The following is a 23,027-nucleotide window of genomic DNA, read 5'->3' as shown; positions in this document are numbered from 1 at the left end:
AGCCGTTGATTCATTGCTTTTAGCTGTGTGATTCCCAATTTGTTCTGTGTTAGTGTCCTCTGCACTTGTTATGGGTGGGCTTGGGTTCTGAGATTGCATTTTGCTCCTTTTCATTGTCATTGTGTGTAGCACTGTCTTCTGACTTTTGTTGTAGATCTTTGTTGCAGTTATAGCCTTAGCACCTACTGAAGTTCAGGTGTGGATCTACAAAGTTTGGATTTATCCAGCTCTGCCTGGCTTAGATCTGGCTGCTGTGCTCAGTTCCTTCCTCTTTCTACCCTTGAGGGTGAACCTGTTGAGCCCCTGTAGCAATATGTTCTGCTCCTTAACTAGCTGAGTGGTTCTGTCCCCTATACTCTCTGCAGGCATTGTAGGTGAAGGGTTTCACCCCAGGCCTGTATGCCAGGCCTGAGCTGAGTCTGGAGGGGACAAGATGGAGTAGGGGGGAGAGGCAGCTCTCCCACACACTTATCAGGCCTGGACTAGGACTGGATCTGGGGATTCCCAGAACGTGACAGAAATTCCTACTCTGCGGATGGCGTGTGGGGGTTAGTAGGGAGTGATGCGGGGTGTCCCCAGAGGGTGAAAGAGGGTGTCACCCACGCTGTGCCTGTGCTGGGACCAGTAGGTCCCGCTGGCACAGGGTAGCCGGAAGCTCTCCCACACACTCACTGGGCCTGGGCTAGGACTGGGTCTGGGGGTTCCCGGAACGCGGCAGAAATTCCTACTCGATGCGTGGGGTAGGGGAGGTGCTGTGGAGTGGTGGGGGCCAACCCAAGGGGATGGAAGAGGGTCTCACCCGAGCTGTTCTTGGGCTGGAACCAGTAGATCCCACCAGTGCAGGGTAGCCGGAAGCTCTCCCACACACTCACTGGGCTTGGGCTATGACTGGGTCTGGGGGTTCCTGGAAAACTTCAGAAGTTCTTACTCGGCGGGTGGGGTGGTTGAGGTGCTGTGGAGTGGTGGGTGGCTCCCTAAGGGGGTGGAAGAGGGTCTCACCCACACTGCGCCTGGGCTGGGACCCAGAGGACACTTTTGCAGCTTTGTACATTTAAGCCTGCAATTGCAGATTCTGATATACCCTCAAAGCATCTTTTCTGTTGTCCTGATGTGGTAATCTTTTTAGCAACCAAATATTTTGGGCCAAAATTTTGTAGGCCACAGTTTAATAGGCAATTTGTTTTTGGCTGCCAAAATTTTTAAAATAATTCAGCTTGACTCTGCTCCTGCTTATTAAAGTATAACTTCCTGAAAGCCATAAACAGTATTCATGCTACATCCTGAATGTGGGGCTTCCTTGACACTTCCTTCATCATATTGATCAGTCCACCATCCTTAATCTTGGTCTCTTAAAAAGTTTCAGTATATGAGCAAAATATAGACAAATTTTCTGCCATAGCATAACATACATGGCCTAGAGTCCCACTGTCAGTGGAGTCCTCTTTTCCAGCTGAACCATCCTGAAACTGGTCTTTGTCACTTACACTTTTCTTAGCATTCTCATCTCCTGAGCGCCAATCAGAATTTCCCATCAAGCTTTGTTTATGGCATTCAAGGGCTTCTCTAGTTGACTTTCGAGACTCCTCATTGCAGAGGCTTCTAAATCACTCGATTAAATATAGTCGTAGCAGTGACCCTACCCTTGGTGTCAACATCTGTCTTACTACCTATTTATTGCTAAGATCCAGTAGTGAACATCCACAGTGTAAAATAGGAGGGGTTTATTTGGCTCATGGATATAGTCCATTGTCAGATGGCTTCAGGGCCAGCATGGCACAGGAAGAAGAAAGTGTTCACATCAAAGCATCCAAGAAGCAGAGAGAGAAGGGAGGAGGTAGGGGGAGAGAGACAGTTCCATGTCATTCCACAGTGGCTCCCCTCTTTCCACCAGACCCCACCTGCTAAAAGAAGTTGGCTATATCACCCATCTGATTCAGTCATCTTCAAAAAGCCCAGACTATGAGTGCATAAAGTTTGTGGGGGACATTCTTGATATGAATGATAATACAATTCTTCGTAGAATATTTAGGGATAGATCTTTAAAGGTGTGATATGTAGGCCAAGATCTGAAGGTTCTTAAAGAGTTAGCCATCCAAAGATTGGGTGAAAGAAGATGCCAAGACCCTTAGGTAGAATCAGAGCTGATGTGTTAAAAAACAGAAGAAAGCAGATTGATAGAAGAGGATGTGGCGATAGGCTGGTACATACAGCCCTGTAAACTTTATTCTGTCCCCTTGCCACCTTTCCTCGTAGTCAGCTGTGTTATTAATAATTACTTAAAATACTGAGTCCCAAACAATTGTTCCTGTACTTTATATCTTTCATGTCATGAAACCTGATTTTAATGATTATATTGCAGATCTCATCCACATTATCATTTCCTACATTTGCATACTTTGCAAACCAAATTTATTTACTTCTCTTCTCCTCAAATCTCTTATTTTAATGTAATCATCATAGGTTAGAGTTTATCTCCCATTATTTTCATCAGATATACTTTTCTCAGTTACTTTTCACTTGTTGCTGGGACAAAATACCTGGCACCCAAAATTAAGGAAGGAAAGGTTTATTTAGCTCACAGTTTGTGGAGGTTTCAGTCTATACTTAGCTGGCTCCCAGGCAGAGTTGCACATGGCAGAGAGCAGCAGTTCATGGCAGCAGAAAACAGCAAAGAGCACACGGGTTTGGGAGGTGGGGGATGAGGGGTGAGGGGCAGCAGTTGTGGCTTTTAGCCAACCTCTCTCCCCTCCTTATATTATAAACAATGGCTGGCGAGATAACTCAGTAGTCTGAAACACCTGGTTAGGCAAGCACGAAGGGACTGCGGTTCAATCCCCAGCACCTCATGCTGTGCCAGCCCTGCCCCGAGGGTGGGCTAAGCTAGCCACCAAAATAAATAAATAAATAAATAAACAAGCTACCCTGGGGCTGGGGGTGTAGAGCTCACACAGTGTCCATGCCCTCCTCTTGCACTAGATGAGGGTGCTCTTTTAATTAAACTTCCAAACTTCTCAAGTTGACACAATGTATCAACCAGTACAATCTACCCCTTGTCAACTTGGCAACCAGACATTTCCTTAAACCTGTTTCCAGGTACATAGACATGCTTACTAACATTTCACAACTTTGACATTATATTTCATGAGCATTCTGCCCCTGGCTCCCCAAAGACTCATACACATCCCTTTATGCAAAAGGCACTTAGTCTATCTGCAAGAGTTGCCAAAGTCCTAACAGTTTCAGCAATGCTGAAAAGTCCAAAGTCCTAAGTCTCCAAGATCTAAGGGAAACTCTGTACTGTGAGGCCGTGTACAAATGAAAAGTTAAACACTTCCAAATTCAAAGGCACAAAATAAACATTACCATTCCAAAAGCTACACACAGCAGGATACAAACAATTGGGACCAAAACAAGTCCAAAATCCAGATGGGCAAACATTAAGTCCTGTGGTTCCATGTGGAACATCCCAAGCAATCTGTAACAAGTTGTGAGCTCCAAAAGCCTTACATAGATCCAACCCTATGGCACTTCTGCTGGTAGCTCCCATGGCTTTTCTCTGGGGCTGCCTTTGTTCCCTCCTTGCAGCTTTTCTCAGACAATGCAGGTTCCTGGCTTTTTCAGACTTCTGGATTTCCACTGAATAAGCTTCTCACAATTTTACACAATGCCCTCCAGGGGCACATTGCCTGGCTTCCCAGGCCTTCTGAAATCTAGGTGGAAGCCTTCTTAACCTCAGAACTCCTCTTTTCTCATTGTGCCTAAAACAAACACTACTTGGATGATGCTGAGATCTGCTGCTAGCTGGAGCAGTAGCCTGGCTTTCTTCTCTCTTGGCTGTTGGGGTTGAGTGCCTGGATCACTGAGCACTCTGACCCTGATTCTGCAGAACAAACTCTTTATGCTGGAACCTGGTGTGGTCACTGCCTCCATTCTAGAACATGGGGCTCTACAACTTTCTCCTCAGAGCAAAGTCCCTCACCCTTGTGATTCTGGGGCTGCAAAGGATGACAACCTGCCACCTCCTGTAATGCCCTTAGGTCATCTTTTCTATTCTCCTGTTCCTCCTGAGCATTGGAGATCTCAGCTCTGTCTTTGCAGTCTACAGCCTTCCTGGTGCTTCCTTTCTGGCCAAACTCAAAAATATTTTAAATCATCCTGCTGGGCTCTGTGTTCTTGACTCTCAACATATATCTGACTAAAAGCCCAACAATAGCTATGCCACTCCCTAAACATTTGACAGCCTTGAGATTTCTTTTGCAAGATTAATCAGTCTGCCACTCTTAACCTCAGTCTCAAGCAAAGACTCTGGACAAGAGCAGAATGCAGACAACTTTCTGCCACACCATAACACAAATCATCTCGAGTCCAACAACCATTGCAGTCCTTCTTCCCAGCAGAAAACTCCCTAGCCTGGTCTTTATAGGCAGGCTTTCTGTCAGCATTCTTGTCTTCTGAGCTCTGACCAGAATCTCCCATACAGAAGAACCGAAGGCATTCCAGCTCTTCACTAGTAGGCAACCTCTCCAAATCTTTTCTATCTCTTCCCATAAGCCATCCCCAAAAGCTTGTAATCCACATTGTCAGGTATAGTCACAGCCACAGCCCCACTCCTGGTACCAAATATTACTGAAACCTCCACAAACTGTGAGCTTAAATAAACCTTTCCTTCCTTAATTTTGGGTGTCGGGTATTTTTTCCCAGCAATGAGTGAAAAGTAACTGAGATAAGACTTGAGTGACAAACTTAGAAATCTGCAAGTCCAAAATGACATCATTTTAGTCTTACGTTTTTGTTTTTTTTTTTAAACCTGGGTATACATTTCTTTAATTTGCCCTCAAAAATTTATGGATTGTCTACGTTCTAATGTTGTAGAGAAAAAAATTGATACTAGTTTGTCTTTTAAGAAACTTTTTTTGTTTTTGTTTGCAAGTTGTAATTTTTTTGTTTTCTTGAATGATTTGTTTTAAAAATATTATTACTAAAACTGAGTAAGGTTTTGAAGTGAACAGTAAAACCTTTGATTATAGAAAATGTGTCTTGTTTATTTATTTTCTCCTTTTGGAACTCCTGATTTTGTACTAGGGTTTATGAGTCTTGCATTTTCCTTATAGTTGTCATTTCTTCTTTTTTTTTTTTTTTTGGCAGAACCGGGGATTGAACTCAAGCTCTTGCGCTTGCCAGGGAAGCTCTTATTCCACTGAGCCATCTCCCCGGCCCCTTGTCATTTCTTTTTAACATAACCTTTGTTATAAGCAGTAGAATTTATTATAGTGAATTTTAGCTTTTTTAACTCTGCTTTATAGGGAAAAGTACATAGTACATAGCAACCCAGTTCACATAAATCAAATCACAACAATTTCATGCAGCAGTGAAATGTGATACTCCATTTTCTATCCTACTTTATTTTTTTTTATCTTCTAAAAAGGTGATAGTTGCTGTACAATAAATGAGCAGTTCTCAACCATTGACAGCTTCTCCTGAAGCAATTAGCAATATTGGGATATTTGTATTATTATGACAGGGTAGATGTTACTAGTACTGAGTAGGGAAGAGGCCAGAAATGCTGCTGAATGTTCGATAATATACAAGACAGTTCCCAACAACACATTTATCTGATCCAGTGTTACTATTATAGTGCCAAGTTTGAAGAACGCTACACTAAATGATGATTCTCACTTGTAAAAAGTGGGAGTTAAAGGTCATCACAAGCAGGAACAGGTGTAGGAAGGAGAGCGCATGGCAGGCAGGGGGCAACTACAGATACTGGGGAGGGCACAAGCTTATACTTTATGACAAGTTGCTCTTGGAAGAACAGCTGTAGCCTCAGGAGAGCAGCCACATGACTAGGCCACAGGGCCCTACCTCTGAACACTACATCGAGGACCAGACTTCCAGTACATATTTGGAGGACAAGCCATATGCAAACAGCATTCCTCCATCTTAGTCCCCTGGGTCCTGTCCCACAATGCAAAATACAATCTTTTTATCTCTTGCAGCTCCGAATCATTTTTTTTTTTTTTTTTTAATTTTATGTATTGGGTACAGAGTCTCACTACGCAGTTAAGACTCATAGTGATCCTCCTGTTTTCAGCGTCTCTAGCACTGGGATTGCAGGCATGCACCACCACACCCCATCTCTACAGCCAGCTCAGTCCAGGGGTGGGACTGGCATGGCATGTGGTGCCAAGGATAGACCCTTGGTCTCTGTGCTTGCCTAAGCAGGTACTTAGTCCGCTGAGCTATCTCTGTGCCTTCCTCCCCCAAATCTTAAGTCTTCCAGCTTCACTCAGAACTCCAGAATCTTATCCCAGATAAGATTTCAGTTTCATAGCAATGGAAAACAGACTGATATATTTGATATCAAGGAGTTTAGCCATTGCTGTGTTTAAAAACAGCCATCTTCTTGGATAGTCTGCAAAATAAAAGCTAAGTTCGATTCCTCTAAGGTACAGTGGTGGGACAGAGATAGGATAAATGTTCCTATTTCAGAAAGGAAGAAATGGTTAAGTAGAAAGTAGTAATTTGGTCATAACTATCAGGACCCCTTAGGTCTTGTATTCTATCCACCTACAAAAATCAGCACCATATAGATGCCTCCAAGGTCTTCTGTTGGCATGTGTGGTAACTGGGTCCACCTGAACTATGTCTGCACTTATGCCCCATTTCTGCAGCAAACGAAAGAGTAGAAGCCCTGTTTTTACTGAGCACCCTGGACTCTGACACTGAAAAAAAATTTGTACTTTTCGGTCTTGGAGTGTGTGATAGGAGTAGCCCTAAAGATCTCGGAGATGCCCTTGGTTCATTCCTGTTGTCTTGCATCTGGTTCCTTTTTACCCATACTGATGAAGCTGTTACTCAGCTGCACTCTGATTTTGTCCTCTTAAATGTATTTTTCTCTCCCATCTCTTTCCCTTGGTAGGCTATAATTTTTCCAAATCATTCATCTCTGTTTCCCATTGCTCTGCTTTCACACTGAAAACTGAGGAAAGTGTCTATGTAAGGTTTTTTGTATATCTTCTGAAAATTTCTTCTGCCAACTAGGCATAGTGGAGCATTCCTGTAATCTTAACTAATTCAGGAGCCAGACATAAGAAAGACATAGGTTCAAAGTAGCTTGGGCAGTTCATTTAGATCCTGTCTTAGAATCAGAAATGGAAAGGGCTGAATTCAGTGGTGAAGTGTGTCTGGGTTCAGTCGTAAGTATCAAAAAAAAAAAAAGAAAGAAAGAAAGAAATCTTCTTCTGCCTGAAAACTAGTCTGTCATTCTGTGTGTGTGTGTGTGTGTGTGTGTGTGTGTGTGTGTCTTTTTTTCATTTATTACCCATTTTTAAAGAAAAGAAAAACTTTTACTTGACAGTATGGTGTTAGTTGGTATGTCATGACAAGAAGAACATATTTAAAAGACCAGAATGACAGGCATTCCAAGTGTGACCCTTTTATTACACATTGCTGTCTTCAGTGCAGTTGCCCAGTGCATGGGTGTCAGCATGTATAATTAGTCAGGGTGAGAATCCTACCAATTAACTGCCAGTTTAAAAAACCTGCTGATGTTTCTCAGGATCATTGCCTTGCCCATCTTGTGCGTATCAATGTATGTCTTTGCCCTTGTCATGTTTCCCTGCTTTTCTCCTTGCCCTCTCCTCATTGTCCAATCCTCAAGTTCTCACTTTCCTTTTAATTGTGTTATTCCTATTTGTATTTCTTCTTTTGAGTTCTTATACTAGGGAGACTATACCATATTTATACATGTGGGTCTGGCTTTTATTTCACTTATGTGTAGATCTTCATTTGGCATCTACTTAAATATAAATGCTTCAAGCTTATCATTTTTTATAGCTGAGTAAATATAAAAATATTTACTCCATTGTATAAAAATACCACATCTTTTTCAACCATTCCTCATGTGACAGGCATCTTGGTTGTTTTCAAGATTTGGCCATCACAAATTGTGCTGCTATAAACATAGGTACGCATATATCACTATGATATGATGTTTTCAGATTCCCTGGGAAAATTCCCAGTAGGGGGATAGCTGGCTTGAATGGGATTTCCAGTCCTAGTTTTTAAAGGAGTCTCCACAGTGATTTCCATAATGGTTGCACGAGTCTACATTCCCACCAGCAGTGGAGAAGGGTTCCCCTTTCCCCACAGCCTCTCCAACATTTGTTGTTGGTTGATTTCTTTATGCTAACCATTCTTTCTGGGGTGAGATGGTATCTCTGTTGTTTTAATTTGCATTTCAAATCCTGGCCAACAAGTCTGGCAGGAGGCATTACAATTCCTGACTTGAAATTATACTACAAAGCTACTGTGGTAAAATCAGCATGGTACTGGCAACGAAATAGACCTGAGGATCAATGAAATAGATTAGAAGATACAGAGGCCTCAGTGAATGCACTCAGCCACCTGATCTTCTACAGAGGGGCCAAACATGCTTACTGGAAGAAAGATAGCCTCTTTAACAAATGGTGCTGGAAAAACTGTCTCTCTACATGCTGAAAACTCAAACTTGACCCAGGTCTATCACCATGCACTAAGCTTAGTTCAAAATGGATTAAAGATTTAAACATTAAAACAGAAACACAATCTTCTGGAAGAGAAAGTAGAAGGAACTCTTGAAGACATAGGGGTAGGCAAAGAGTTTATGAACAAAAATCAAATCGCACAGGTAGTACTTGAAAGAATTAACAAATGGGACCGTCTCTTATTGAGAAGTTTTTGCATGTCAAAAGAAATTGCCAACAAAGTGAAAAAACAACCCACAAATTTTGAAAAAATGTATCTAATAAGCACTCAGGCAGAGGTCTGCTCTCTAGAATTTATAAAGAACTAAAAAACATTAGGGCCCCTAAATGTAAAGACCCAATCCAGAAGTGGGCATCCGAGATAAACACACATTTCTCAGAGGATGAAATTAAAGAAGTGAATAAATATATGAAAAACGCTCTACATCACTAGCCATTAGTCTATCATTCTTGAAGCTGACCTCATAAAGTGAACAGGTTTGTATTCCCTTTTTTACAGTGGTATTACATGGGTGGTTTTTCTGATTTCCCACAGAATCTACTTTTTTGTCTAAGGCTAGTCTACTCATCTTTTGAGTCATATCCAGAATGCCGTACAGCATTTCTTTATTTTTCCTCTAAACTCTTTCAGGCTTTGCCTATTACCCAGTTGCTTTCACAGTTTTAGACATGATTCCTCTCCTTGGTATCAACTATATTCTGTTTTCTGTTTCTACAGAAACAAAATGTGAAGCCAGGAAACTTTAAAAGGGTTGATTTAGTTTAGGAGGATCGGGACTCTGGCAGGGATCTCATGGTGGAGGACATCAATTTAGTGGATTCACATAAAGGAGGGCGTGGTCTTACGTGGCAAGATGGGAAGCCAGGGACCTAAATTATCTGTCTCTCCCACCCCCCTTTCCTCTTCAGTGCATGGTTTTAAGCTTTGGCTGTGTAGGTATGTTAGCATCACATAAGGAGACTTATTTAACAAGTGTGAGATTTGCTGGTGAGATTTGATTTACTTTTAAAAAACAAAGAAGAGGGCAAAATGGCATATGCCTGCAATCTCAACACTCAGAGTGCTACAGCAAAAGGATTGCTGCAAGTTGAAGGCCTGCCTGAGCTGTACGGCCAGACTTTGTCTCAAAAAGCCAAGAAGGATAAGAAACATGCCTGTCACATATGGCCATTCAACCATTTAGTCTTCACTTCACGTAACTTTTTAAAATAAAAGCTACTTTTTAACCTAATTGTTAACCAGTATAATTTTTATTCAGCTTTTTAGTTTGACAGCCTTGTGATTTGAATGTTTGTTGTTGAAGTTGGGTAAACAAAATCAAGTTCCTAGATACTAGTTCAGTTAAGAAATTTTAGTGATATAATTAAGGTTATCCCATATATTGTATATTCTTGTAAATAAGTATCTCCAGGTGGTAAATATCAGCAGGTTTCTTTTTCATTAATCACATTTTTAAACTTTAATTTTTAACTTTTATGTATTTGGTACAGGGTCTCACTATGCAGCTTGGACTTGTAGTGGTACTCTTGTTTTAGCCTCCCCTGCTCTGGTATTACAGGCATGCCCACCATACCTGGTCTTGGTGGCCAGCTTGGAGTGCCTGGGGTGGGGCTGGCAGGGCATGTGGTATGGGGTATCAAACCCTGGTCCGTGTGCTTGCCCAGGCAGGTACTTAGATCGCTGAGTTATCTCCGCAGCTCTTAAATCACATTTTATTGGCACATTTTAGATATACAAAATGGTCACATCCATTATAGAGAATTTGTACCTGTCCCTGATATAACTTGATTCTTTTTATTCTCTTCCCTCCTCCTCCCTTCCCCATTTACAAAAGCTTTGTTTCATTTTTTCCTTTTTTTCTCCTTTTTTAACTTGTCTTTCCTTTCCCCCTCTTTTGTTCTTCTCCCCATTTGAATATTTTCTTCCTATTTCATAATACCTAACATGCATTTTGGTCCTTATTTATATTTTCAGTTTATCACACCAGAGAACAATGCAGTATTTACACGTGTCCAGTTTTTTTCACTTAAGAGTGTGGTCTTAAGGTGTATCCATTTGTCTAGGAATGTATGAAGTTTCTCCGTCCTTATGGAGGAGTGATACTCTGTTGTATAAAAAATCCTTTATTCCATCACCAATTGTTGGGCATTTGGGCTGTTTCTAAGGTTTGGCTATTACAAATTGTGCCACTATAAACATAGGTGTGCATATACTGCTGTGGTATGATGCCGTTAATTCTTTTTTTTTGGCGGAGCCAGGGATTGAACTCAGGTCTTTGCGCTTGCCAGGGAAGCGCATAATCCACTGAGCCATCTCTCCAGCCAATGCCTTTAATTCTTTTGGGAGGATTCCCAGAAGGGCAATAGCTGGGTCAAATGGGACCTCTAGTCCTAGTTTTTTGAGGAATTGCCATACTCATTTCCACAGTGGCTACACCAGTCTGTACTCCGTTTCCCCCACAGAACTGCCAGAATTTGTTATTGATTGTTATTCTTTATAATAGCCATTCTTTGTGGGATAAGATGCAATCTCGTTGTTTTAACTTACATCTCTCCAGTGACCGGTAATGCTGAACATTTTTTCATGTATTTATTTGTGTTCTCATCTGAGTAGTATGTATTCATCTCAGATGCCCATTTTTGGCTGCACATTTTTGGATTATTTGAATTTGGATTGGATCTTTGAATTTAGGGGTTCTTTATATATTCTAGACAAAGTCCTTTGTCTGAAGGAGAATTGGCTAAATTTTTTTCCCCACACAGTAAGTTGTCTGTTGGTAGTTTCTCTTGGTGTGCAAAAGCTTTTCCATAAGATGAGATCCCAATTGTTTTTGTGTGATCAGGGTTTTGTTCATAAAGTCTTTGCCTACACCATTGTCTTCACAAGTTCTACCTAGTCTGTCTTCCAGAAGATTTAGTGTTTGTTTTAATATTTAGATCTTTGATCCATTTCAGATTTAGCTAGTGCATGTGCAAATACAGTTTTTCCAGCACTATTTATTAAAGCCGCTATCTTTCTTCTAGTGATGTGTTTGGCACCTTTGTCAAAGATGGCAGGGCCGGCCAGATAGCTCAGCAGATTAAAGCGCCTGCTTAGGCAGAGCGCAGAGGCTGGAGTTCAATCACCCCCCCTTGCTGTGCCAGCCCCACCCCTGGGGTGTGCTGAGACAGCAAGTAAACCTGGGCGTGGTAGCATGCACCTATAATCTCAGCTCTTGGGAGGCTAAAAACAGGAGAATCGCTACAAGTCCAGTCTGTGTAGTGAGACCCTCTAGACCCTGTACTAAATTTAAAAAAAAAAAAAAAAAAATGAATAAATAAAAGATAAGATGGCTAAGTATGTCTAGAGTTGTTTCTGCATCTTTTAATCTCAGGTTTCTTAACCTGAATTCTTACATGGCTCATGCCTGGAATCCAAGCTACTTCAGATAGTGAGAGAGGAAGATCACAAGTTCAAGGTCAACCTAGACAATTTAGCAAGATCCTGTTTCAAAATAAAATAAAGAAAAGATCTGAGGATATAACTCAATGGTAGAGGTTGCCTGGCCTGAGTGAAGCCCTGGGTTAAAGCCTCAGTACTAGAAAGAAAAGAAAAAAGATACTGCATTCTGATGAGCCCATGTTTCTCTACCCTGGTACAAATAAAATTATCCCTATTTAGACTGTATACTTAGCAGGTACAGATAGAATCTAGCCAGGGATCTGAGTGGTTCGCAAAGATGAACCTTCCTTGGGTTATCACACTTGGAGGGTGTGCTTTTAGGTTCTTTACTGACTGTATAGATTTGAATATGAATTTGAAGATGTGTAAAATTTCTTCCAAATCTAAGTACCTTTTTATCTGCCAACAGGTACAACTGTAACTGCTTTAAGATTATTTAAGAATCTGCCTGTAAGAAAGCAGTTTTACTCAACTGCTAAAAAATGTAAAGATGAACTAAAAAAGATCCATGATCTGCTCATAAGCTATGGTATCATTAAGCCTGACTTAAGGATTATTTTTGTACATAATAAGGTAAGCTATTATATTTGATGAGATTTATTTTGGTGTATGATATAATGGGATAATGTATTTCATCCATATCAGTTAAATATATGCTAATAACTGACACACCACTCCCCCACCCCACCCTTTTATTTGTGGAAAAGCAGGGTAGTAGGAGCTAGAGCCTTTCAGGGTGATTAGATCATGAGATCTAATGTATGGCATCGGTGCTCTTAGAGCTGTCTTCTCTTTTATGCCATCTGAGAACCCATGAGTACAGTTTGTGTACCAGAGAATTCTTACCAAGCCTGTTGGAACCTTGGTCTTGGATTTTTCTAGCTTCCAGAAATATAAGAAATAAATTTATGTTGTTTACAAGATACCCAGTTTACAATATTTTGTTATAGCAGCCCGAGGACAAGCTGTGTGTGTGTGTGTGTTTTTTTTTTTAAATATATAATCCATGTTGATTCACTTTCATCTTCATTAAATGAAGCACAACCTTTCTTTTTTTTTTTATTTTTTATGTATTTGGTACCAGGTCTACAGGGTCTCACTATGTAGATTGGATTTGTAGTGATTCTCCTGTTTTCAGCCTCCCAGGTGCTAGGATTACAGGTGTGCACAACCATACCCAGTCTCAAATTCTGTCTCAACTTGCCCCAGAGTGGGACTGCTCTCTGCCTAAGCAGGCGCTTTAGTCCGCTGAGCTATCTGACCAGCCCAGGACATCTTTAATTAATCATCTAGAACCTATATGAAATCTAATTGTACCTGTATTAATATCTTAAGATCAGTGATTCTTGCAAAGATATTTTAATACAAGAAGTGTTTGAGTGCTTCTTTTTATAAATGCAACTGTACTGTCCATAGCAAGCGAAGCTTCAAATGCCATCTCAACACTAGTTGTGTAACATGAAGTAAAGTTCTTTGAGTTCAATTCACTGGACAACTGCAAAACTGACCTAAGATCTACCTTACTTGGTTATTACTATAGAAGAGTAATTAATGTACCTAGTAACAATCCTGGTTTTGTACGGCTCCTTGTTAAATGTTAATCTTCTACTCCTCAGCAGGATTCCAAGCCACTGTGTGGTCCTGTTCCCCCTCCATTATGTATTTCAAGGTATCCATATAGAGTGTGGGCCAAAACAGAGTATCAGAAACCATTTAGACCTTTCGTATCCCCAAGATTTCAACAAACAACATGATGAATTCCTTTAATAGCCCCTCTCTGAAAAATGAAAGAAATGAAGTGGAGTGGTCTTGGAGCCAGGAGCTGTACAGGTTCTTTACACTTTTCCTTTCTATTTTAATATTTCATTAGATTTATATCCTTTTTTTTTTTTTTCAGATTTCAGAATACTTGGAATAACTTTGGGAGTTACAACTTTGTGATAAACACTATTATCTCTATTTATATGAGGAATTGGAAGCTCAGGGCAGTGCACAGTTCCCTCATATAACTACAAACTTTGCTCCTATGGTCTAAATTATAAAATCAATAGTTGCCAGTTTGTTGGTTTCTAAATTGTGCTTTTTATCATTATTGCTAATTGTACTACTGTAGCTAGGATGTCATATCTGTTGTAGTCAGTTGTTCTCCCTTGTATAACAATATTGGGAAAGTCTGATGTAATAACGTCACCACAACCCTACACCTTTTTAAAAGATAGGGAACTGATTCAAACAGAAACCAGCGTCCCATTGTCAGTTAATTGGGAAGGTAGGATCTTGGGACAGAAACAAACCAAGAATTTCGTGCACACAGAAGATAGCCTGAAGTACAGACTTTTTTCCTGGAGGGGCCTTGATACTAGTGATAATAGCTACCTGCTACCAAAACTGACAAGGATCATTACAGAAAAGAAAATATATACAAGATAGCTAAGGTAATTGTACTACTAATTTTTATTAGTTTATTGAAAGGAACAGTTAATGCTTCTTTGATCAATTTTGCATGCCTCTGTTTGGTAATTTGAGCAACTGCTTGAAAAACCGTTGGCAGTTTCCTATCTTGTTTTGAAGCTCTTATCATTTTTATTTTTTTTCTTTTATTTAAAAAAAATCATGGTTTTCAGTAAGCAGTAGTACTTCAGTCAGATCCTATTTTGATCCATTTTTCTTTCTACTCCATGTCTTTTTACTTATTAAGATTCTTCTAGCCAGGCATGGTGGTGCATACCAATAATCCCACCATTTAGCAGATTAAGGCAGGAGGATCAGCAAGTGAAAGGCCAGCCTGGCCTATGTAGTAAACTGGGCCAGCCTGCACATAAAGTGAGACTGTCTTAAAAAAAAAAAAGAAAGAAAGAAAGAAAGAAAGAAAGAAAGAAGATTCTATCTTCCATGAAGTGTTTACAATAAAAATCTTGGGTCCTCTTAAAGAGAAAATGTTAGGAACAACTAACCACCTGTTCCATTTCGCAAAGAGTTCAACCAAGTGGTACCTCAGGGTCCCCTTCCAACTCTACATTACTGTGATTCCACAGGATGTTGATGGGTGGAGGTTCACCCTGCTAATATAAATGACCCTGTAACCTCTGGAGTTTCATTGTTCTCAAGTCAGCACTATGGTCAGGAGAGAATGATCAGGAAGGGAAACATGAAAATGGAAAAATATGAGGAGAAACAGCCATCATGTATTTGTGAAAGAAAACTGAACACAACTAAAAAAATTTTAATAAGGGAAAATGTAATACACAAACAGTTATTGCATCACATAATGAAAATGAACATATCAAAAGTATTTGAGAGAATATGAGGAAATCTGCCAGGGGGGGGGTGTATCCCCTTTGCATGCAGCTTTGGGAGGGGTAAACTTGGAGCCATGGTGAAGAAGGGACACCCACCAGCCAGCCAGATCAGCTTACTTGATGCTGGAGATCAATGGGGAGTCACATGTCACAGCCACATCACCCTCATGTCCACTACGAGGGCATCTTATTCACTCAAAGTCAAATATATGTCTTTTTGAACATTTGTATCCTTTTCTCAACCAATGTTAAGACTGTCAACGTAGATGTTTTCTTTTGAGAACAGAAAGAAGTCTTTTGTAATATATTTTATTTTCAGAGGACAGTGTACCTGAACTCACATTGAGCAAATCCAAGTCCCTTTATGGCCTTATGAATTTCAGATTTAAATCTTAGAGAGTATACTGATAATTTTACTGTGATAGTAATTTATGATAATAGTTAAGTAATTTTAAATTATGAAAAGTGATAATATTAAATATTAATTATTACATAAGGAGATCATGTCCTGAAGTTGGACAAGCACTCTGTCTGTAAGCTTTTCTCTATTAGTATAGATTATTATTTTTTTTACATTTCTTAATAGTCCTATTGTGTCTAAAAATGTTAAAATACACTGTTAAACCTTCCAATACAACACTGACATGTTATCATAAAGCTCCTTGGTTACTGAGTTGTATTCAGCTGTTAGCCTGTTTCTTTTAATACCTTACTTTCATCATTTTTTATGTGCTTTTGTGAAGAATCTTTGTGTTTAAAATTTTAACACTATCAGGGGTTTTATTTTTTCTGCGTTAGAAACAATCATATTGCACATAATATGAGAAGTACTATTGCTATTTTGATGACTTGGATTAGACAGTGTTCCTTTTTTTTATGAAGGTTTAACCTGCCAAGACATTCTTTGAATACTGATAATGTTGATGTTCTTGCCAGTATGGTTATGTTAGAAAGAGGTATTTTCTTCTTTCATCACCATGTTCCTTGAAAGCATATTGAATAATGAGACAGCAAAAGGAAAATAATTTATAAGTGGATTCAGTGAGTTTATTTAAAGTAGGTATCGTTTGGAGAATTGCTACAGCCAATTCTTAGAAGAGCACTACAGTTTTCAGGTTGTAATGAGTGAATCCTGGTGAGGTCCTGCTGTGTCTATTTTCGTTTATAAAGTAGTTATTTCCCAAAATTAAAATTTACTCTCAAGGTGATAAACTCATTTAGTATTTTAGCTATTTCATATGTACGTAAGTAATTTCATAGACTGCTAGTTGAATGCATACTCTTAATTTTGTAAGTTCAAATAAGGGCTACTCCTGTGTTTTGTAAGTGTGATTTTATGAATACTTTCTTAAAATATTTTGTAGTTATAAAAATTGTTCCAAATTTTTGGTTGGGCAGGTGGCACACACCTGTACCCCAGCACGCAGGAAGCTGAGGCAGGGGGATCACACATTGAAGTCCACCTGGGCCACTTAGTGTGACCCTGTCTCAAACAAACGACAAAGTTTTGAAATTTTGTTTTGTTTTGCAGTACTGGGGACTGAAGCCAGGGTCTTGAAATGTAAAGTATGCACTGACCGCTGAGTTATGTCCCCAGCCCAGAATTTTTCTTTTCTTTCTCTTTTCTTTTTGCGAAACTGGGGATTGAACTCAGGCCCTTGTGCTTGCCAAGGAAGCACTTATTTTACTGAGCCATCTCCCCAGCCCTCTGATTTTTGTTTTAATGGTTAAAGACCCACTGGTATTGCAAAAGCTAATTGGATATCATTAGTATAGCGAGATTTTAACTGTTACGCAAGAGAGCAATATGATTTAAAGAGTGCATTCCTTTCTATTCCCATCTCTATGTTCTGAAGGATTTGGGGCCTGTTGGTATTGGTGGGTATATGTTTTGAGGTTTGGAAGAATGAGGACAAAATTTTGTGGTGTTGAGGATCTCTGATTTCAGTCAATCTGTAAAGAGGCAGGCCTCATGCAGAAATGAAAACCCAGAAATTTGTCTTTGTGGGTTTGTTAGCAAATGGGGTGGTTCCATCTCCTATTACAGCTTTCTAAGTCTCTAAGAGGGGAGCTAAAGATCGGGGTTAGATAACAGTAGATAACTGATACAAATTATAAGGAAAATATTAAAGAGAAAATATTAAAGTCAATAGTATTTCAAAGTTCACAGCTTACCTATTCAAAAAGCCCTCAGGTTTGTGAATATGCTTATCAGTACCTACAAAGGACAAGGGAAATCTCTGCCTCCCTATTATCTGTACCTCTCAATACGACTGACAGAAAACCCTTCAGGTTAGCCTTTCTGACATTTTCATCTTGGAACCTGGAGGCAACTGCTAATTCTTCCCAACTCTAATTTCACAGAACAGGTTACTTGCAAATCAACCTGCAGTTACTTTATAACAATATTTGACTTCAACCTTTACCTTTTATTCTCATTAAGCAGAATAGCTTATTGTATTTTTTTTAAGATTTATTTGGTACAGGGTCTCAGTATGAGACTTGGACTCATAGTGATCCTCTTGTCTCAGCTTCCTCAGCCCTGGGATTACAGGCATGCATCGTCATGCCTAGTTTCAGGGGCCACCATGGCATGCGGTACTGGGGATCGAACCCAGGTCCTTGTGCTTGCTAGGTAAGTGCTTAGACTGCTGAGCTATCTCCCCAGTCCTATATTTTTGTCCTTTGTGAGACTTCTCAACTCTGGAGTTGCTCTTAGCCTTCCACAACTTATGGTTAATGACGCTACCTCAACTACTTCTTCCGCAAGGCAGCTTTTATAGGGACTTACCCCCAAGGTTGATGCCACTGTAGCTCTTTGCACAGAGAAAGTGGACACTTACTCTTTCCCCGCCCCCCCTTGATTCCTATGGGTATCAGGCCATCAATACATCTTAATGCCTACTGTTCTCTAAATGCAGATGATCCTTTCTGCCCTATGATTTGTTTTTCTAAGAGTGAGTTCTTTATGGAGAAAGCCCAGCTAACCATATCCTCCATGTGGTCCTTCTTAAGATTAAGATCAAGCTACTCAAACTGCTGGGAGTAGCCCAGGATTAAAAAATACTATTTGTGTCTAGTATAAAGGTTCATGCCCTTAATTCCAGAACTTAGATGCTGAAGCAGCAGAATTACAAGTTTCAGTCTAGCCTGGGCTATTCAGTGAGATTCTATCTCAAATAAAATAAAATAGGGCTAGAGATGCAGCTCAGTGTTAAGAACCTGTATTCAATCCCTATTACTGAAGGAGAAACCAAACCAAAACAACCACAAACAAAACAAAAAAACCCTTATTTGTTAATATAGTTGAGGCAAGACAAAAAAAAAAAAAAAAAAAATTCAGTGGTCATTTCAGATATAAAAAGATCTATGAATCCCTCTCTCCAAAATAATAATAATAATAATAATAATAATAATAATAATAATAGATCAAGAAGTAACTACTCCTGTTTTATGATTTGATCAATCATTCAGAGCTGGCAAGTATTAAAAATATGAGATTCCAATTTCATAAGAGGAATGAAAGTGTGAAAAATATATGAAAATACCTGTAAAAGTCAAATAGTTTTAGAGCTAAAAAGATCTGTAGAGATCAGCTGATGACTTTTCATTGCCTGTATTTAAAGGATAAATTTGTGTAGGATTTCCTAATCGATATACTGCTTAGAGGAAAAACAGTGCTGAAGCACAAAACCTGTGGTAAGATAGATAAAAAGACAAATGTATTTGGTTAGATGAACACTAAAAGATTATGTGTCATTTAATTAAGTCAGCAAAACCAAAATATAGTAAACAGATAGCTTTCAGAGACTCTCCCTAGCAAGGGTGCTACCCCACTACACTCAATCCAAAAAGCCTTCATGCATTTCTTGAGTTTTTTTGTAATGAAGACTATCAGTAACTTAGCTTCTGGGAAAAAGCAACAGTATATACAAATACAAATGAAAAATAAACTGTAAAATTCTAAGAGATTACTAGGGAATCTGAAAGGATGAATTTACCCAAAAGAATTTAAGAATAAATATTATGAGGCAGAGTTAAGAGAGCCAGAGTGTTTTAAATTAGTGCTTTATATATTTACGTATTGTGACTTTGACCCTGTTGAATTCATTTAAATACCACTCCAGGCTGTGCACTCATGGAATGAGTACAAAGGGAATACAGATCAGGTAGATGGAGCCAGCCACAGGGGTCTCCAAATGCCAGTGATGCAAAAGTGTCACCCTGGGAATACAGCACAGGAAATGCAGTGGGAACACCTGAAGCCTGTTTCAGTTCTCTAAGGTGTAATGGAAGACTTTGGATACTTCCAAAATCAGAAGCCAACCACACTCCAAAATTTGAGGGGCCAGTGAGATAGCTTAGGCAGGCTTAGGAAGCCACAGGGGACTGTGATTCAATTCCTGGCACCATATGCCCTCAGGGCAGGCTGAGTCAGCCCTCCACCCCAAAATTGATATTTGTGTCTTTTATCTTTTCTGTATACAGTAATTTCATAGAATTTATATGAAAAGTAAAAGCAATTAATACAAAAACATGAAGCATTAAATATAAATTGTTATTGTGAGTTTACAAATAGCAAAAAAAAAAAAAAAAAACTTAACAAAACCAACAGTATCAAAATCCTCTACAACAACCAACCAACCAAACAGAATCAAAATTGAGAAGCCCTCATTACACTTTAAATTACATGGAGGTGGGTGTGTGTGGAATCTACCTGTATCAATTTAAAAGGGAACAAAAACAAAATCCACCCAAACTTTCCAGATTGGCACTGAAGGATTATTTCTGCCCAAGGAGGAGGCCTTGGAGGCACAGTCCTGTCCTGGAATCTGTACGCACATGCCTCGCCAGACTTGGCTGGGATGCAGCAAGGCGATGCGACCTTCAACACAGCCCAGTTGCAGCAACACACCTTTCCTAGATTTTCTATAGCACACCTGAAACATCAAAGCACTTTGAGTAAAAATGGCAAGGGCCTAAGGAAGGGCAAAGAAACCAGGCATGATGGTGCATGCCTGTAATCCCAGGGCTGAGGAAGCTGAGACAAGAGGATCACTATGAGTCCAAGTCTCATACTGAGACCCTGTACCAAATAAATCTTAAAAAAAATACTATAAGCTATTCTGCTTAATGAGAATAAAAGGTAAAGGTTGAAGTCAAATATTGTTATAAAGTAACTGCAGGTTAATTTTCTAAAACATTTACATATTTTAACTTAGAAGTATAAAATGGAAATTACCCTGTTGAGCAGCTGCTGAATATTATTACTAGAATGTCAAGATCAACCATCTCTTTGCCTTTTTTTAACATTAGAAATGATGTTACAAATTTTAGCATCACAGTTGAGCTAAGAAACTGCTAAATTGCATGTTTGTACACCAGGAGAGAAAAAAGATGGTTACAAACTTCACTTCCATAGGTTACAAACTCGTACCATCTTCCTACTCCATATGCAGTTTATGTAGAACTTACTGTTCACTTTCCTTATCATTGAGTAATTTTGAGAATCTTCTTAAAAATCAGTGCTCTATTTTTAAAACTTGAGTTAACCAATATGAAAAAATTTGTTTTCTCTTAGTTAAATGTAATTAAGAAGCAAATTTATTGTGAGTTGGGTGATTAAATATTTCATATATGTCCTGATATAACTACATTAGATTTTGTTTATAATTTCTAAATGATTATATAATACAAGTTTTTAAGATCTGAAAAACTATACATTATCTTCTTTACCTGCTATAGTTAGAAAATGCTTCATTTCTTTATATCTAATTTTTAATCTTGAAGAAAAAAATCATATTAGCTATAGGACTTTCGGGGGCCACCTACAGTCTTCCTTTCAACTTCAGGAAGAACTTTTTAACTATTACGAAAATTGGCTCCACAGTTTGACAAACACAAACTCTTAAATTCTGGCCTTATTGATTACTATTAATTGGTATTATATATCTATCTAGGCTTACATATCTTCATCCTTAAAATGAAATACACAGTAGTATGTAATTCATAAACTGAAATTGTAAAGCACTCTTAGCTTAGTGCCTGCTCCATGCTTGATGCTATGAATAACATTAAAATCTAGTTAGATTTTTCAAAGGATTGTTAAAGGAAATTATTTTATAAATGGATCTTGAGAAAGATGAAATGGGCAGAGGCGTTCAGAGTAGGGTGAGCAGCATGTACAACATGAGGTTATCAGAGGTTAGAGAAAGCTGGTGCAAGAGGAGAGAAAAAGGAAGAAAACTTGCATGGATTTCAGTTCTGAAAGCTGGGTGTACCTTACGTGAGAATGTGGACTACTGTACTGAAAACTATCTAGAAAGCAGCCACTGAGGAGTTTGGTAGGAGACTAACAGAATAGGTCTCCTGGCACTGGAGGGTGGATCAAATTAAGTTGAGTTGCATGTAAGGCTGTGGAAGCTGGTTTGGTAGTGCAGACAGTTGCATAGGCATGGGAAAGGGGCTTAAATAAGAAAATCATTTCTGATGTAGACAAGACCAGATCTGATGATCTTCTGCAAATAATCTTTCTTGTTTTTTAAAACTACAAAGAAATTAGTTTCTGTAACCACCATTTGAAAGTTATGCAAAAATTAACTTTTTTTTATATTTTAATTTTTTTTTTTCTGTGTGTTGGGGAGGGTTCTGGGTATTGAATCCGGGGCTTTGTGATGGCTAGGCAAGTACTCTATCTCTGAGCTACATACTCAACCCTTTTAATTTTTTTGTTGCTAAATTGTCCAAGCGTGGCTTCAGCTTGCCATCATCTTACCTCCGCCTCCCAAGCAGCTGGAATTAGTATATCTGGCTTTTATTTGATATTTAATTCCTACTTTTACATGGTTCAAATCAAAAAGTAGGAAAATGTAGACTGAAAAATCTTCTTTCCCATTTGCTTAGCTAACTCCTTTATTTCCCTTCTCCTTTAGCTAAACTATTATTAATATCTTATATTGAAAGTTACAGTTTTCTTTCAGGAAACTTTAAAATAGTTCTTTTTCTTATTCCAGAAAAAGAATATAAAATAAATATTTAAGTAGAATAAAAATGAACACAGGTGATTTGAAGTTGAGAATTGTATTAAATTGTACCGAAGACAGCCATTGCAGTACATTGAGCTCCATAGAGACAGCGCCGGGGCAAGTGAGAGCCGGACGGGCACTGGGCGACTCTGTACCTCGCTGAGGAAAACAAGTAAACATGGGCAAAGGAGATCATAAGAAGCCAAGAGGTGTGGCTGGTGAGATAGCTCAGTGGAATAAGTGCTTGCCTGGCAAGCGCAAGGTCCTGAGTTCGATCCTTGATACCACAAAACAAAACAAAAAAGAAAAAAACAAGAAGCTGAGAGGCAAGATGTCATCATATGCATTCTTTGTGCAAACTTGCCGAGAGGAGCACAAGAAGAAGCACCCAGATGCTTCCATTAACTTCTCAGAGTTTTCTAAGAAGTGCTCAGAGAGGTGGAAGACCATGTCTGCTAAAGAAAAAGGAAAATTTGAAGATACGGCAAAAGCGGACAAGGATCGTTACGAAAGAGAAATGAAAACTTATATTCCTCCTAAAGGAGAAACAAAAAAGAAGTTCAAGGATCCCAATGCACCCAAGAGACCTCCTTCAGCCTTCTTCTTTTTCTGTTCTGAGTATCGCCCAAAAATGAAAGGAGAACATCCTGGCCTCTCCACTGGTGATGTTGCAAAGAAACTTGGAGAAATGTGGAATAATACTGCAGCAGGTGACAAGCAGCCATACGAGAAGAAG

General features: G+C 39.2%; 1 protein-coding gene across 1 annotated transcript in view; it reads left to right on the top strand.

Moving 5' to 3' along the window:
* Positions 1-23,027, top strand: part of Pms1 (PMS1 homolog 1, mismatch repair system component) — a 97,301-nt gene that overhangs the window by 28,469 nt on the left and 45,805 nt on the right. The window contains exon 5 of the mRNA XM_004628622.3: positions 12,377-12,540. Coding sequence (XP_004628679.1) covers positions 12,377-12,540 — 164 coding nt within the window. The remainder of the gene's footprint in view (positions 1-12,376; positions 12,541-23,027) is intronic.

Source organism: Octodon degus, unplaced genomic scaffold (assembly GCF_000260255.1).
Source record: "Octodon degus isolate 3935 unplaced genomic scaffold, OctDeg1.0 scaffold00025, whole genome shotgun sequence".
NCBI lineage: Eukaryota > Metazoa > Chordata > Mammalia > Rodentia > Octodontidae > Octodon > Octodon degus.
The sequence above is the reverse complement of the archived record's forward strand: the minus strand, read 5'-3'. Positions and strand labels throughout refer to the sequence as shown.